Below are 16,563 nucleotides of genomic sequence, written 5' to 3' on the forward strand. Positions count from 1 at the left end.
CCTGCCCTATCACCTATTTTTGTATCATCCCCAAACTTAGCCACAAAGCCTTCAATCTCCTTGTCCAAATCATGAATATACATTTGGAATTATGAATGGCTGGTTCACTGATCTATATTCACTATTCTTTCTTTGCCTCTACTCCCTAACATGCCCTGCTGTTGGCCTCTTTGACAGAAATCGGACCCACAGAAATGAACTTGGGTTGATTTCGTTAGACTGGTTTAGGAATGCTGTCTCCAGATAACACCCCAACCCAAACCTGGTTGAGAAAGGCAACATTGTCCCACACTAAATCCTTTATTCAAAAGCTTATATTAAACAATGTCCCTATCTAACTATACAGCATAAAATTTTGCAACACCTTCGCCACCCCAAATGGGATCCCACTACTGGCCACATCTTCCCATCTCCATCCCTTTCTGCTTTCCATAGAGACCATCACCTCCACAACTCCCTGGTCAACCATATAATATAACCATATAACAATTACAGCACGGAAACAGGCCCGTTTCTGCCCTACCAGTCCACGCCGACCACTTTCTCTGACCTAGTCTCATCTACCTGCTCTCAGACCATAACCCTCCAATCCCCTCCCATCCATATACCTATCCAATTTACTCTTAAATAATAAAATCGAGCCTGCCTCCACCACTTCCACCGGAAGCGCATTCCACACAGCCACCACCCTCTGAGTAAAGAAGTTACCCCTCATGTTACCCCTAAACTTTTGTCCCTTAATTCTGAAGTTATGTCCCCTTGTTGGAATCTTCCCCACTCTCAAAGGGAAAAGCCTACCCACGTCAACTCTGTCCGTCCCTCTTAAAAATTTTAAAACCTCTATCAAGTCCCCCCTCAACCTTTTACGCTCCAAAGAATAAAGACCCAACCTGTTCAATCTCTCTCTCTCTGTAGCTTAAGTGCTGAAACCCAGGCAACATTCTAGTAAATCTCCTCTGTACCCTCTCCATTTTGTCGACATCCTTCCTATAATTTGGCGACCAGAACTGCACACCATACTCCAGATTTGGCCTCACCAATGCCCTATACAATTTCAACATTACATCCCAACTTCTATATTCGATGCTCTGATTTATAAAGGCAAGCATACCAAACGCCTTCTTCACCACCCTATCCACATGAGATTCCACCTTCAGGGAACAATGCACAGTTATTCCCAGATCCCTCTGTTCCACTGCATTCCTCAATTCCCTACCATTTACCCAGTACGTCCTATTTTGATTTGTCCTACCAAAATGCAGCACCTCACACTTATCAGCATTAAACTCCATCTGCCATCTTTCAGCCCACCCAAAAGGCCCAAGTCTCTCTGTAGACTTTGAAAATCTACTTCATTATTAACTACACCACCTATCTTAGTATCATCTGCATACTTACTAATCCAATTTGCCACACCATCATCCAGATCATTAATGTAAATGACAAACAACAGTGGACCCAACACAGATCCTTGGGGTACTCCACTAGACACTGGCCTCCAACCTGACATACAGTTGTCAACCATTACCCTCTGGTATCTCCCATTCAGCCATTGTTGAATCCATCTTGCAACCTCACTATTAATACCCAACGATTTAACCTTCTTAATCAACCTTCCATGTGGAACCTTGTCAAATGCCTTACTGAAGTCCATATAGACAACATCCGCAGCCTTGCCCTTATCAATCTCCCTGGTAAACCTCTTCAAAAAATTCAAGAAGATTAGTCAAACATGACCTTCCAGGCACAAATCCATGTTGACTGTTTCTAATCAGGCCTTGTTTATCCATGTGATTATATATATTGTCCCTAAGTATCTTTTCCATTAATTTTCCCGCCACAGACGTCAAACTAACAGGTCTATAATTGCTAGGTTTACTTTTAGAACCTTTTTTAAACAAAGGCACAACATGCGCAATGCACCAATCTTCCGGCACCATCCCCGTTTCTAATGATGTTTGAAATATTTCCGTCATAGCCCCTGCTATTTCTGCACTAACTTCCCTCAATGTGCTAGGGAATATCCTATCAGGACCTGGAGACTTATCCACTTTTATATTTTTCAAAAGTGTCCGTACCTCCTCTTCTTTAATCCTCATAATTTCCACCACTACTCTACTTGTTTCGCTTACCTCACATAATTCAATATCCTTCTCCTCGGTGAATACCGAAGAAAAGAAATTGTTTAATATCTCCCCCATTTCTTCCGGCTCAGAACATAGCTGTCCACTCTGACTCTCTAATGGACCAATTTTATCCCTCGCTATCCTTTTGCTATTGACATATCTGTAGAACCCCTTGGGGTTTACTTTTACATTACTTGCCAAAGCAACCTCATATCTTTTTTTTGCTTTTCTAATTTCCTTCTTAAGATTCCTTTTACATTCTTTATATTCCTCAAGAACCTCATTTACTCCCTGCCACTTATATTTATTGTATATCTCCCTCTTTTTCCGAACCGTGTCCAATTTCCCTGGAAAACCACGGCTCTTTCAAATTATTATTCTTTCCTTTCCACCGAACAGGGACATAAAGACTCTGTACTCAAAATTTCACCTTTAAATATCCTCTATTTCTCTATTATATCCTTTTCATAAAACAAAATGTCCCATTTCACTCCTTTTAAATCCTTTCTCATCTCCTCAAAATTAGCCTTTCTCCAATCCAAAATCTCAACCCTTGGTCCAGATTTGACCTCCTCCATAATTATATTGAAACTAATGGCATTGTGATCACTAGACCCAAAGTGCTCCTCAACACATACCTCCGTCACCTGACCCGTCTCATTTCCTAACAGGAGGTCCAACACTGCCCCTTCTCTGGTAGGTACCTCTACGTATTGCTGCAAAAAACTATCCTGCACACATTTTACAAACTCCAGCCCTTTAACAGAATGTGATTCCCAGTCTATGTACGGAAAATTGAAATCACCCACAATCACTACTCTGTGCTTACTACTAATATCTGCTATCTCCTTACATATTTGCTCTTCCAATTCTCGTTCCCTATTTGGCGGTCTATAATACACCCCTATAAGTGTTGCTAGACCTTTCTTATTTCTGAGTTCCACCCAAACAGCCTCCCTAATCGAGCCTTCTAGTCTGTCCTGCCAAAGCACTGCTGTGATATCCTCCCTGACAAGCAATGCAACACCCCCACCTCTTGCCCCTCCGATTCTATCACATCTGAAACAATGAAATCGTGGAATATTTCATTGCCAATCGCAACCCTCCTGCAACCATGTTTCACTGATCGCCACAACATCATACTTCCAGATGTTAATCCTGGCTCTAAGCTCATCCACCTTTCTTACAATGCTCCTAGCATTAAAATATACACATTTAAGGGACCCATCATTTCTTATTCTCAGTTTATTTCTTTTCACTTCTTTCTCTCCTACATATTGGGTCTGAGTGTTTCCTTTATCTGCCTCCTGCCTCACACACTGCCTATTAGCTATCTGTGTTTGAGTCCCTCCCCCCAACCGTACTAGTTTAAAGTCTCCGCAATTACCGTAGCAAATCTCCCCGCCAGGATATTGGTTCCCCTCAGGTTCAGATGCAACCCGTCCTTTTTGTACAGGTCATACTTCCCCCAGAAGAGATCCCAATGATCCAGAAACTTGAATCCCTGCTCCCTGCACCAGTCCCTCAGCCACGTATTTATCCTCCACCTCACTCCATTCCTATTCTCACTATCGCGTGGCACAGGCAGTAAGCCTGAGATTATCACTTTGGAAGTCCTTTTTTTTAAACTCTTCCTAGCCCCCTAAATTCTCGTTTCAGGACCTCTTCCCTTATCCTACCTATATTGTTGGTACCTATATGTACCACGACCTCTGGCTCCTCTCCCTCCCTTTTCAGGATATCTTGGACACGTTCAGATACATCCCGGACACTGGCACCAGGGAGGCAAACTACCATCCGGGTCTCCCGACTGCGTCCACAGAATCGCCTATCTGACCCCCTCACTATAGAGTCCCCTATCGCTCTCTTCTTCCTTTCCCTACATTTCTGAGCAACAGGGCCGGACTCCGTGCCAGAGGCCCGGGCGCCGTCGCTGCCCCCAGATAGGCTGTACTCCCCAACAGTACCTAAACAGGAGTATTTATTGCCAAGGGGTACATCCACTGGGGTACTCTCTAGTCCCTGCCTCTGCTCCTTGCCCCCCCTAACCGTGACCCACTTGTCTACCTCCCGTGGTCTTGGAGTGACCACCTCTCTATAACTCCTCTCTATAACCTCCTCACTCTCCCTGACCAGACGGAGGTCATCAATCTGCCGCTCCAGGTTCCTAATATGGTCCCTTAGGAGCCCCATCTCGTCGCACCTGGCGCAGATGTGGATGTCTGGAAGACTATCAGACCCCCAGATACCCCACATCCGACACCCAGAACAATAAACTGCCCTAGCACTTATACTCGCCCTTAACTGGGAACGTTGCAGAGTGGTCTGCTCCAACCGTGCTCCGTGCTCGGTTTCCAAAAAACTACCGCCCGGACGCTACTCCAAGCGCTCCAACCGCCCACCCAAAAGAACCGAGTGATCTCCTGGGAGAGGCGAAAAACCGGATTAAAAACCCAGGCCAATTTGGGGAGAAAAAAAATCCGGGAAATTCCTCTCCGACCCCAAGCTAGACGATCGAAACTTGTCAGGGAGATCACACAGGTCTTACTCCTTAGTATCCCCACACAATACTACGGTCTCTGCTCTCTCTCTCACACACACACGCACACTGATTGCTGCTGCTGATTGCTGCTGCTGCTGATTGCGTCCCTTCCTACCCAAACCACTCCCTCCCCAGGTACATTCCCCAACAACCGCAGGAGATGCAACACCTGGCCCTTTACCTCCCCCCTTGACTCCATCCAAGGACCCTGACAGTCTTTTCAGGTGAGGTAGAGGTTCACTTGCACCTCCTCCAACCTCATCCGCTGTTCCAGGTGTCAACTTCTACATCGGTGAGACCAAGGGCAGACTCGGTGATTATTTCGCTAAACACCTCCGCTCAGTCTGCCTTAATCTTCCTGATCTCCTGGTTGCTCAGCACTTTAAAACTCCCCCTCCCATTCCCAATCCGACCTTTCTGTCCTGGGCCGCCTCCATTGTCAGAATGAGGCCCAGCACAAATTGGAGGATCAGCGCCTCATATTATTGACTTCAAATAACCCTTGCATTCCCTCTCACTCCATTCCCTCCCCATCCCAGTTCTCCCACCCAGTCTTCTATCTCTGACTACATTCTATCTTTGTCCCGCCCACTCTCCTGACATCAGTCTGAAGAAGGGTCTCAACCTAAAAAGTCACCCATTCCTTCTCTCCAAAGATGCTGCCTGACCTGCTGAGTTACTCCAGCATTTTGTGTCTACCTTCCTTATTTAACTTGATCTACATGACCAGTGAAAATTTGAATGGCTTTTTTTTTTTAACCTTTAGTAATTTAAAATCAAATATAAATGCCAGATGTAGGACGCGATCAAAAATTAAACTTCTGTGACGTCCATGGCCTAGTCAACAAGTGGAAGGATTCGGCACCAAACGTGACAAAAAAATATCTCTAAGCTTTATATTTGACTATTTTTTAAAAGTCAAGCAGCAAACCTTTCTCAATTTTCACAATAATCAGCCACTCATCTAGTTTAGTTTAGAGATACTGAACGGAAACAGGCCCTTCGGCCTACCAAGGCTGCGCAGACCAGCCATCACTCCTTACACTAGTACTATCCTACACACTAGGGGATAATTTACAATTCTTACCAAAGCCAATTAACCTACAAACCTGTACATCTTTAGAACATGGGAGAAACTGGAGCACCCAGAGAAAACCCATGCGGTCACGGGGAGAATGTATAAGGTCCGTACAGACAGCACCCGTAGTCAGGATAAAACCTGGGTTTCTGGAGTTGGAAGGCAGCAAATCTACCACTGCGTAACCATGCCGTTAATTGAGACGTCTGCAAATCTGAATTTGCAGGGTTAACTAATCTGGTCTGTCTACAAAAGCACTTTTCTTTGCTAAATTTTGCAGGTCCTTGTTTGGAAAGAGATGGATTATGGATCAATGTCTGAAGCAGAGAAACAGATGCTTGTATCAGAGGTGAACTTACTTCGTGAGCTTAAGCATCCAAATATCGTTCGCTACTATGACCGAATTATTGACAGAACAAATACAACGTTGTACATTGTAATGGAGTTCTGTGAAGGAGGCGACCTGGCCAGCCTGATTAGCAAGTGCATAAGGGAAAGGTAAAGTGTGTTCAATGAGTGAATAATATGTATATGTGTGTGTGTGTATATGTATATATATGTATGTATGTGTGTATATGTATATATGTGTATATACAAATATACACGTTCAAAACTGTATATACAAGTTCAAAACTTTCATTTCTAAACACATTTTTCCAAGGGATGCTGTGCGTATGCCGTCACCATAGGGCACGCACAGACTCTCTCTTCACTCGCACAAACGAGATGGACACCGTTAGCGGAGCCGCCCGCCCGCAATCAGGGGCTCCCCTCGCTTCTCTCTCCCCTCTCCCCTACAACCGCCGTGAGTAATCCCCGCTAGGCCACAGCTGCCGCCGCGCTGCCCGTCTCCAGTAGTCCGGCGCTCCCTCCTCCCTGTACGCTTGGTAAGTGGCTTTCGCTGCCAACGGCTCCACGGAGTGGAGTGGGCGTGGGGGGCGAGTGGGTGGAGGGGGGGAGGAGAGAGGGTGGTGGGCAAAGGGGGGGTGGGGGAGAGTGAGAGTGGCGGTGGGGGAGGAGAGAGTGGGGAAAGGGGGGTCGTGGGGAAAGGGGGGTCGTGGGGAAAGGGGAGGTGGGTGAGGGTGGGGGAGGAGAGAGTGGGCTCTCAGTCACACCCTCTTTTTCCTGCCCCCCCCCTCTACGAGGAATGGGCCCAACTATGTCTAGCATATCACTAAAACTATTGGTTTGTATGTGTGTACCATGCCCTCTACACAGCCAAAATGGTACACGGCAGGGCGACAATTCTAGGCCCACCCTACTCGCAATTCCCCTGTGGTGTGAATAAACCCTAATAAACTTGTCATTTTTGCTATTTATTTATTTATGAACATTAAAGTGTGTTTGGGTGTGAATGCACTTTTATCCCACAGAAATTTTTCTGGGCATAGATCTGGACTCCAAAAGTTGATAATAATGGAATGCAAAGTCTTTGGATTATTATGACGACTAATTCACTTGTACATTTTTATGTGCATTATTTCCTTGACAAAATCCTCTATGTTGCAGGCAGTATGTAGAAGAAGATTTTGCCTTGCGGGTACTTGCTCAGATTGCTCTGGCCTTACGGGAATGCCACAGACGCTCGGAAAATGGTCGTACAGTGCTACATCGAGACCTCAAACCTGCAAATGTCTTTCTTGACGTACACCATAATGTCAAATTAGGTGATTTCGGTTTGGCCAGGATTTTGCAGCACGACACTAGTTTTGCCAAAACATTTGTTGGCACGCCATATTACATGTCTCCAGTGAGTATAGACTTTGATAGTAATCACGCAATAATTTGGGTTAATTCGTTGTCATTATATTCCATCTTTACATACTGATTTTTTAAAATACTTCCTGAATTTCAATCATAAAATAACAATTGAACACCATATTTGATTCTTGCTGAAAAAATTAATCCTTTTTTCATAGGGCATTCTGAAAATAACAGCCATCGAATTTTCAATCTATTGTGCAATTGTTAATTTAGTTATCTATTTGGATATTTTAATTCCATTACTTTGAGATGTTACATTCTTTAATTAGAGTGTTTTATCCAACAAGAGAGATATTTGGGATTATAATTTTAAATCTTGGCAAGCAAATATGTTTATCATTTGAACCTTTTGTTTGTAGGAACAAATTAATCATATGTCCTACAATGAGAAGTCTGACATATGGTCTCTAGGATGTTTGCTGTATGAACTTTGTGCACTTACGTAAGTACGCTAGTTAAATTTATTTGCATTGCAAATTTTTTTTAAATATTGCTTGAGGTTGCCTTTTAATTGGTTTGCTAAGCTTTGTATTTTGTCTTCCACTTCCTCCTTTTGTTTAATTTGACAACTATCTTGAGTGGTAGGTCACAGTCCGCACAACCTTCTAGAAGTATGAGAAAGACTAAAAATCACTAAAGAAAAACTCGTGGGAATCGAGGGGAGAGGAAAGGTGTATAAGAGTTCCTAAAATTTAGTAAATTCTTTGGTTGAATGATTTGATATTGCTGAAGGTACAAAACCCATCGATCTGCTTAGCATGTAATACCTCTGGTGGAAGATATGTTTGATGTACAATATTTAAGGAGGAAATGTTTACCTGAATGGAAAATTGCTTCTTCAAATTTCTCTATATGCAGATGGCTGTTTTAATACACAGACATAAAATTTTGCTTGAGTAAATGGCCTGAGGCTTTATGGTTCAATCTGCTATGAATTGGGGGGGGGGGGGGAATGGCATTTTGCATACATGTTAATAAATTGAGTTTTTTTTTGAAAGGCTGCAAAAAATATCTGCTAGAGGAATTCAGCATGTCAGGCAGCATCTGTGGAGACGGAGGGATCGTTGGCATTTTGGGTCGGGACTCTCCCTCAAGAATGCAGTCATGTTAAGCATCCAGTCTCTATTGGAATCGTCAAATGTCCTTCTGCCTCCACAGATGCTCCCTGGCCTGCTGCGTTCCTCTGGCATTTTGTTTTACTGCTCAAAATTACAACATCTGCAGTATCTTGTGACTGCAAAAAACAGGTTGATGGATCTTTCCCTATAGCATTACAGAACAACTTTCAGGCAGTAGTGCCTGGAAAACCATGTTGGCTTTGGAGCTTCCAATATGGTATTACATACAGTTCAGCAACAGGCCAGACTGTTTGTTTAGCTGCGCCACTCATCAAGATCATTGTAGATCTTCTATCTCACCACCATTGTAGATCTTCTATCTCACCACCATTTTCCATCAGTACCCTCATTGCCTATGATTTCTTTAATGGTACTGAATCACCTTGACAATAAGAACACTGTCATGATGTTATTATTTGTACTACAACTTGGCCTTCACCATGATAAGTTCATGATAAGCTCATCCTAAACCTCCTAGACTTTGGGCCTGGGGCCTCCATCTGCAACTGGCTCCGGACTTCCTGACTGGCGGACTTCAATCAGTTAGGATAATATTTGGATAAGCCGAGAAGCTTTGAGAGTCATGGTTTTTGACTTCTCCAGTGCTTTTAACACCATCCGGCCTACACTGCTGGGGAACAAACTGACGAAGATGCGGATGGATGCTCCATTGGTGTCCTGGATCACCAACTACCAAACTGGACGACTATAATATGTCAGGCTGCAGAGCGGTGTCTCGGACCTGGTAGTGAGCAACACAGGGGCCCCACAGGGGACCTTCCTGTTCACCATCTACACCTCAGACTTCAGATATAACTCTGAATCCTGCCACCTGCAGAAGTTTTCAGATGACTGCAATTGTGGGCCTCATCAGTAAGGGGAGGGAAGCTGAATACCAAGGTGTAGTCAGTGACTTTGAGTGGTATGGGCTGAATCACCTGCAGCACAACACCGACAAGACAAAGGGGTTGATGGTGGACTTTAGGAGGAGAGGAACACCCCTGTCCCCTGCCTCCATCAATGGTGTGGATGTGCAGTTTACCAGGGAGCACAAATACCTTGGAGTGTACCTGGACAGTAAACTGGACTGGTCCAGGAACGCTGAGGCCCTGTACAAGAAGGGACAGAGCCGGCTGTACTTTTTGAGAAGGCTCTGCTCCTTCAACGTCTACTGCAGATGTTTACCAATCGGTGGTAGCCAATGCCATCTTCACTGTGCGCTGGGGCAACAGGCACCAATAGAATTAACAAACTCCTCAGGAAGGCTGGCTCCATCCTGGGGGCGGAGTTGGGTTCATGGGACGTGTTGAAGGGAAGGATGCTCCTCAACTACGGAGCATACTTGCCAATACATCACACCTCTTCCATGCCACACTGGTCGACCCGAGGAGTACCTTCAGCAACAGACTGGTTCCACCAAGATGCAGGACAGAACCCACAGGAGATCTTTCTTCCCTGTGGCTAACAAGCTGTACAACTCCTCCCCCTTCTGTTGCGGGGTAGACTGAGATTGAAACTGACTTCCTTCCCACCCATCCCCAATCTTTGCACATCCCCAATCCTTTCCACTCGTCACTTTAATTTCATGTTTCGTGTGTTTTGTGCTTCATGGGATTTTGTGATTCATGGGAGGTGGTCTTGAAGGGAAGGATGCTCCTCAAACAACGGAGCATACTGGGCAATACAGCATACCTCTTCCATGCCACACTGGTCAACATGAGGAGTACCTTCAGCAACAGACTGGTTCCACCAAGATGCAGCACAGAACCAAGGAGATCTTTCTTCCCTGTGGCTAATAAACTGTACAACTCCTCCCCCTTCTGTCGTGGGGTAGACTGAGATTGAGACTGACTTCCTTCCCTCCCCCCCCCCCCCCCCCCCCTCTCCAATCTTTCCACATCCCCAATCCTTTCCACTCGTCACTTTAATTTCATGTTTCATGTATTTTGTCCTTTTATGACTATTGGCAGATCAATTTCCCTCCTGGGATAAAAAAAGGTTCTATCGTACTGTATTTCCTCCACCCTGACTCTCAACACTGTTGCTCAGCAAGTTGTGTGTTCAGTCCCCTGCTTTATTCCTTTTACACCCTGGACTGTGTAGTCAAGTACAGCACCAACTCAATCTTGAAGTTCACCAATGATAGCACTGTTGTTGCATGATCAAAAACTATGATGAGGCAAAATACAAGGAGATTGGGAACCATGTGAAATGGTGTCAAAGCAATAATCTAGGCCTAAATGTCAGCAAGACCAAAAGAGTTGGTTGTTGCATAAAAAAGTGAGGGGCTCAGGGGTAAACACAACTCTGTCCTCATCAATGAAGCTGCTGCATTTGTATGTATTCACCCTTGCTTGCCAGACTTTTTAATGACCCGCAATTATCATTTTTTCCCATTTCTACTGCAATCAGAGAGAAGAGTCCCGACTTGAAACATTGTCTGTCCATTCTCACATGTTACCTGATCCACTGAGTTCCTTCAGAACTTTGTGTTTTGCTCAATATTCCAGCATCTGCAGTACCTTATGTCTCCACTTGACTGCATTCAGAAAGGAGCCATTTGCATTAAATGATGACATCTTGTGGCCATTTTCTGATGCTGATGATGAACTACAGAAGGAAGATTTCCAATTTGTATATATCGATTGGTCTGTTATATACACAGGAATATTTATGAAGGGCGAAAACATTAATGTTGGTATCTTTTGTAGATGAAGTTGGACTGTAAAAGGGAAATGTTGATTTCCCTGTCGCCCTGATCCAAATCTCTTGGAATACATTGTGGCTGACATTGTGCCAGGCTTCATGTGCTCGGGACTTTGAGTAAAAGCAGTTTTGCTGAGGTATGGAGGGTGAAGCAATGGGTTGCTCACAGCAGTTATTTTCTCAATACTGTTCTATTTGCCTTTTTGCACCTCAAATGTAGGACCATGGGGTTAGTGGTTGGTCCTTTTTAAGACCCTTTTGAAGGATATCCTGAAGAAGCTTCTCCCTAGTGAATAATGGCACTCATGAGATACTAGCTCATTGCATCTGAAAGTGGGTCTGAAAAGGAGCCGCTGGTTGTGGTGGAGGTGCAAGGAATTTGTTTGTAATAAAAATAGTAACTTGAATCTGAAGATGTGTCCCAACCTGAAAAGTCATCTATCCCTTTTCTTCAACGATGCTGCCTGACCTGCAGAGTTAATACAGCACTTTGTATCCATCTAAATAATTTTTTTGGATGTGCTGCCTGATTCGGGCCATAATCTCTACATTTGATAAGAATGGAATAAAGTTTAAAAAGACTGTTATTAAAAATGCACAAATGTATATTTTCATGCTTTTTCCGATGCAAGATTTTTAAAGATTCGTTTCAATTTCTGGCTCAGGAGTCTAATAGGAGTGAGGAACAACACAGAAACAAGCCCTTTAACTCACTAGTTCTGTGCCAACAATCATGCTTGTTTCTTTTCCCAGAATCCCATGGCCTTCTGATTGTGGTGATTGAAGTGTTCATCTAAATACAATTTTAAAATGTTGTAAGAGACTTGGACTTTCAGGCAATGCTTTACAGATTCCAACCAGTCTAGATGGGGGGACAAAATCTGCCTCGTATCCCTTCTAAACTTCTTATTCCTTACCTTTAAACCTGTGCCCATCATAATTTTCTATACCACAGTGAGGTCCTTCCTCAGCCTGCTGGACAATGCACTGTTTCAGAATTGCCATTTTTCATACTTGTACTTGTCACGTGATCTAATTTTCCCTTTGTCTGCATTATATTTCAAAAGAAGAGTTGATTTAACTTGTAACTTTATTTTCAAGCCCGCCTTTCACTGCATTTAACCAGAAGGAATTAGCAGAGAAAATAAGGGAAGGCAAGTTTAGAAGAATCCCATTTCGCTACTCGGATTACCTAAATGATCTTCTTGGTAGAATGTTAAATCTTAAGGTTAGTATTGGCTTGTTCTCCCATAATATAGCTTTCATTTGTTCCTTTAATAAAGAAATATTTCGAGAGGGCCTGTATACAAAAACAGGGATGTAATGCTCAGGCTCTACAAGGCACTGGTCAGGCAACATTTGGAATATTGTCAATTTTGGGCACGATATCTGAGGAAAGTTGTGCTGGTTCCGGAGAGGGTCCAGAGGAGGTTTACAAGATTGATCCCAGGAATGAGTCGGTTAACATATGATGAGTGTTTGACAGCACTGGACCTGTACTCTTATGGAGTTTAGAAGAATGAGGGGGGGCTCATTGAAACATACAGAATAGTGAAAGGCTTGAATAGAGTGGATGTGGAGAGGATGTTTCCACTAGTGGGAGAGTCTAGGATTAACTCGTAGATAAATGTGTTTATCTGTAAACCAGCTCAGTTTCAGAATTAAAGGATGTTCTTTTAGGAAGGAGGTGAGAAATTTCTTTACTCCGAGGGTGGTGAATCTGGAATTCTTTGCCACAGAAGGCTGTGGAGGCCGTCAATGGATATATTTAAGGCAGAGGTAGATAGATTCTTGATTAGTTTGGGTGTTTGAGGTTATGGGGAGAAGGCAAGGGAAAGGGGTTTGGAGGGAAAGATAGATCAGCCATGATCGAATGGCAGAGTAGACTTGATGGGCCAAATGGCCTAATTCTGCTTCTATTACATGATAGTATGATCTTTTATTTGATGTTTTATGTTATGTGTTGGGCACAATGCAGAAGATGACAGCTGCATCCTAAGTGACGACAATGGATTTGATGGTGCTGGTGGCCAGTGAGTGGTTGTGGATGCTAGCTTATAGCAGCATGCACATCAATATGATTGGAACCTCCTCTGCATCTGATTTCTTACCTGCTACTTGTATTTGGCCCTTCATCCATATGAAGCGCCAACACCATTCATGTGGATGAGGTGACTGACCTTCAGTAAAAAATATATGGTTTGTTCCGATCTTCAGAGATATTGGCAACTAGTGAGACGAGATGAGCAGAAATCTTGCAGGAGGCAAACATAAAGTTCTAGCCCCACTGAGGATGACCAAACCCATGAACATGTAGGAATGAGAATGCACTTTATATTGCTTTGTTGATAAAACAATATCTTGAATTTGGATCATGAACAGTTACTGTGCTTCTTGCATCAACACTGAAATCTCACTTGTGCCAACATTGCATGTCTTCCACTCTTCATGAAGGTGGTCAGCAAATAACTTCAGTGAGACTATTAAGACACTTTATGGAGGGCTAAAATTGTAGGTTGAATTGGGTAGAGATCTTGTGTTGCTTCTCTGAAGGGTCCAGTTGAACCATTTGGCTCGAGCAACAAATTTCACCATTTTCTCTTGTCAGTTCACAAATGGGTGAAACTTTTGAATTCTGTTAACCGTGGTAGTTTTTTAAATCTGGTTTGCAAGTACAATGAAGTGGTATTGAATATCTCATTCACACAGTAAAATAAACTAGTGGGTTGTTTCCACAAGCTGACTCTTAAGAGGGATAAAGTAATTTTAAGGGATACTAGACAACCCATGGACCTGTTGGGTCCTGTTTTTACTAAAGGTTCTTTCGTACCTTGTCAATTTCTTTGTTGAACTAGAATCAGTAAGACCCCCTCCCACATCCCCCTCCCCTGCAATGCACAGCAAGATCCCACTCAGATTATACTCGAATAACCCTTGCATTTGAACCACAACCCCAATCGGTTCCAAACCTCTCTTGCATTGGTCCAGCACACTGCTCATCCCCCAGAATCAGTCAAACCCCCCACATCCCCCTCCCCTGCAATGCACAGCAAAATCCCACTCAGATTACACTCAAATAATCCTTGCATTTGAACCACAACCCCAATCGGCTCCAAACCTCTCCTGCATTGGTCTATTTCATTGTATCGTTGACCCTGTGCCAACCTACATATGACAAAATTATTATTATTATTACCCTCCCGTCCCCCACTCCAAAAGCGCACAACAAGATCCCAGGGTATATCCGAGGCTGTGGCGGCCAGGGAGTCTCCTCCGGGGCTGGGATCAGGCGAGGGGGGAAGAGGAAAGGGGAGAGGGAGCCACTCGCCCTGGGCGGCCATTGCGGCAGCAGGAGAGCGGCCGCAAGGCGCTGCCCCATGTTCGGCCTGCTGGTGGCTATCTTCTTTGACCTTCTCTGCCGCTGCGCTGCACGATGGGAGGAAGGTCAGGTGCGGGGTGCGCCGGTCCACCCGCCAATACTGCGTAGGTGCGCCGCCGCCGAGCCCGGCAACCCTCGTCCAACTGCGCACGCGCGGATGCCCGTTGGGTTCCCATTGTGACGCAGGATGAACACGGAAGTATATGAGATCAAAATGGCGATGTTCATTTTATGGGAGATGTGTCCGAAATGCAGTCAAAATGGTACACAAGAGTGCAACGATTTTGAACGAAACTTGATACTACTGCACACCACAGGCGAATGGCGAGTATGGTGCCCCTAAAATTGTTGTGCTATTGTGTACCGTTTCGGCTGTATTTCAGGAGCATACATACATACAAACAAGATGAGTTTTAGTAATATCTAGATAGATAATTGGAGTCCACTTGGAAGATGCAGTTTTGTGATCCCATTTCTACTCCCACAGAATTGAACCGACTATGTTTTTACAATTTAAATTAGTTGTTTATTCATTTTTTTCAATGTAAATGTGTTTATCTATTTGTGAACCAGGATTACTTGAGGCCAACTGTGGATGAACTAATGCAGCATTTCTTGATTGCAAATTTGGTGGCTGAAGAACAGCGCAAAATTTCAGCTGAAAGGAGAGGGAGTAAATGTCTGGATAATGATAATTTCCAGGACAGTAATCCACTGATGATTGAGCTCAAACTTAAAGAGGATCAACTTCACAATAGGGAGAAGGCCTTGAAAGACCGAGAAGAGCTTCTTGAACGTAATTATACCTGTTTGATTTAATCGAGCACATTCAGTAATTGGAAAGGGGATGCCATTATGAGTTTGGGGTGTGTTCCCTGCATTTGGTAGATTCTAATTCCCAATTGATTGAAAAATGTGGCTTGCCCTTCGGTGCACCACCTAACAGTGGCCCCACAATGGTGGCATTGAAGATCTCATTCACACAGCAAAATAAACTAGTGGGTTGTTTCCACAAGCTGACTCTTTCTTAAGAGGGATGAAGTATTTTGGGTACAGCATTGAAATGCTTAGAGCATGGAAACGGGCCTTTCAGCCCACCGATCATGCTGCCCATCAATCAGCCGTTCACACCAGTTCTATGTTATCCCACTTTCTCACCCACTCCCTACACACTAGGGGCAATTTACAGAGGCCCACTTACCTACAAACCTGCACATCTTTGGGGATGTGTGGGGAAACGAGAACTTGGAGGAAGCTTGCCCAGTCAAACAATGTACAAAATCTACACAAACATCACCTGAAAACAGGATCAAATTCAGGTCTCTGGCACCGTGATGCAACGGCTCTACCAGCTGTGCCACTGTGTTTGCTGCAGAGTAACGTAAGAGTGTAATAGTAGTGCAGCTGGTAGAGCTGCTGCTGCTTCACAGCTCCAGCAATCCAGGTTCATTGCTGTCTTTGTAGAATTTGCTTGCTCTCCCTGTGGTCATGTGGCTTTTACAGTATTCCACTTTCCTCCATATCCCAGAGCTCTGGTAGGTTAATTAGCCAATGTAAATCACTCCTTGTGTGTAATTAAGTAGTAGAGTTTGGGGCTAGTGGATGGGTATGTGGAGAGAAAAAAGGATTGGTGAGATTGAATGCATGATTGTCAGTGTGCACTCAGTGCGCCCAAAGATCTATTCCATGCCGTATGATTCTTGACTGTCTAATTCACTTTGAAACTTTAGTTTTTCTTTGCATTTTCTTTCTCACATCACATGAAAATGTGGAGTAGCCACCTAGAGTAATTATAAATCATTATTCATTGATCTGCTAGTCTTTTGGTGGAAGGCAGGATGAAGTGACCA

General features: G+C 44.0%; 1 protein-coding gene across 2 annotated transcripts in view; it reads left to right on the forward strand.

Annotated features, from left to right (window-relative positions):
• Nucleotides 1-16,563, forward strand: part of nek2 (NIMA-related kinase 2) — a 52,230-nt gene that overhangs the window by 30,114 nt on the left and 5,553 nt on the right. For both annotated transcript variants that reach the window (XM_078405779.1, XM_078405778.1), the window contains exons 2-6: nt 6,027-6,244; nt 7,256-7,496; nt 7,870-7,952; nt 12,436-12,562; nt 15,287-15,509. In XM_078405779.1, the coding sequence (XP_078261905.1) occupies nt 6,027-6,244; nt 7,256-7,496; nt 7,870-7,952; nt 12,436-12,562; nt 15,287-15,509 (892 nt within the window). The remainder of the gene's footprint in view (nt 1-6,026; nt 6,245-7,255; nt 7,497-7,869; nt 7,953-12,435; nt 12,563-15,286; nt 15,510-16,563) is intronic.

Source organism: Rhinoraja longicauda, chromosome 9 (assembly GCF_053455715.1).
Source record: "Rhinoraja longicauda isolate Sanriku21f chromosome 9, sRhiLon1.1, whole genome shotgun sequence".
Lineage (NCBI taxonomy): Eukaryota > Metazoa > Chordata > Chondrichthyes > Rajiformes > Arhynchobatidae > Rhinoraja > Rhinoraja longicauda.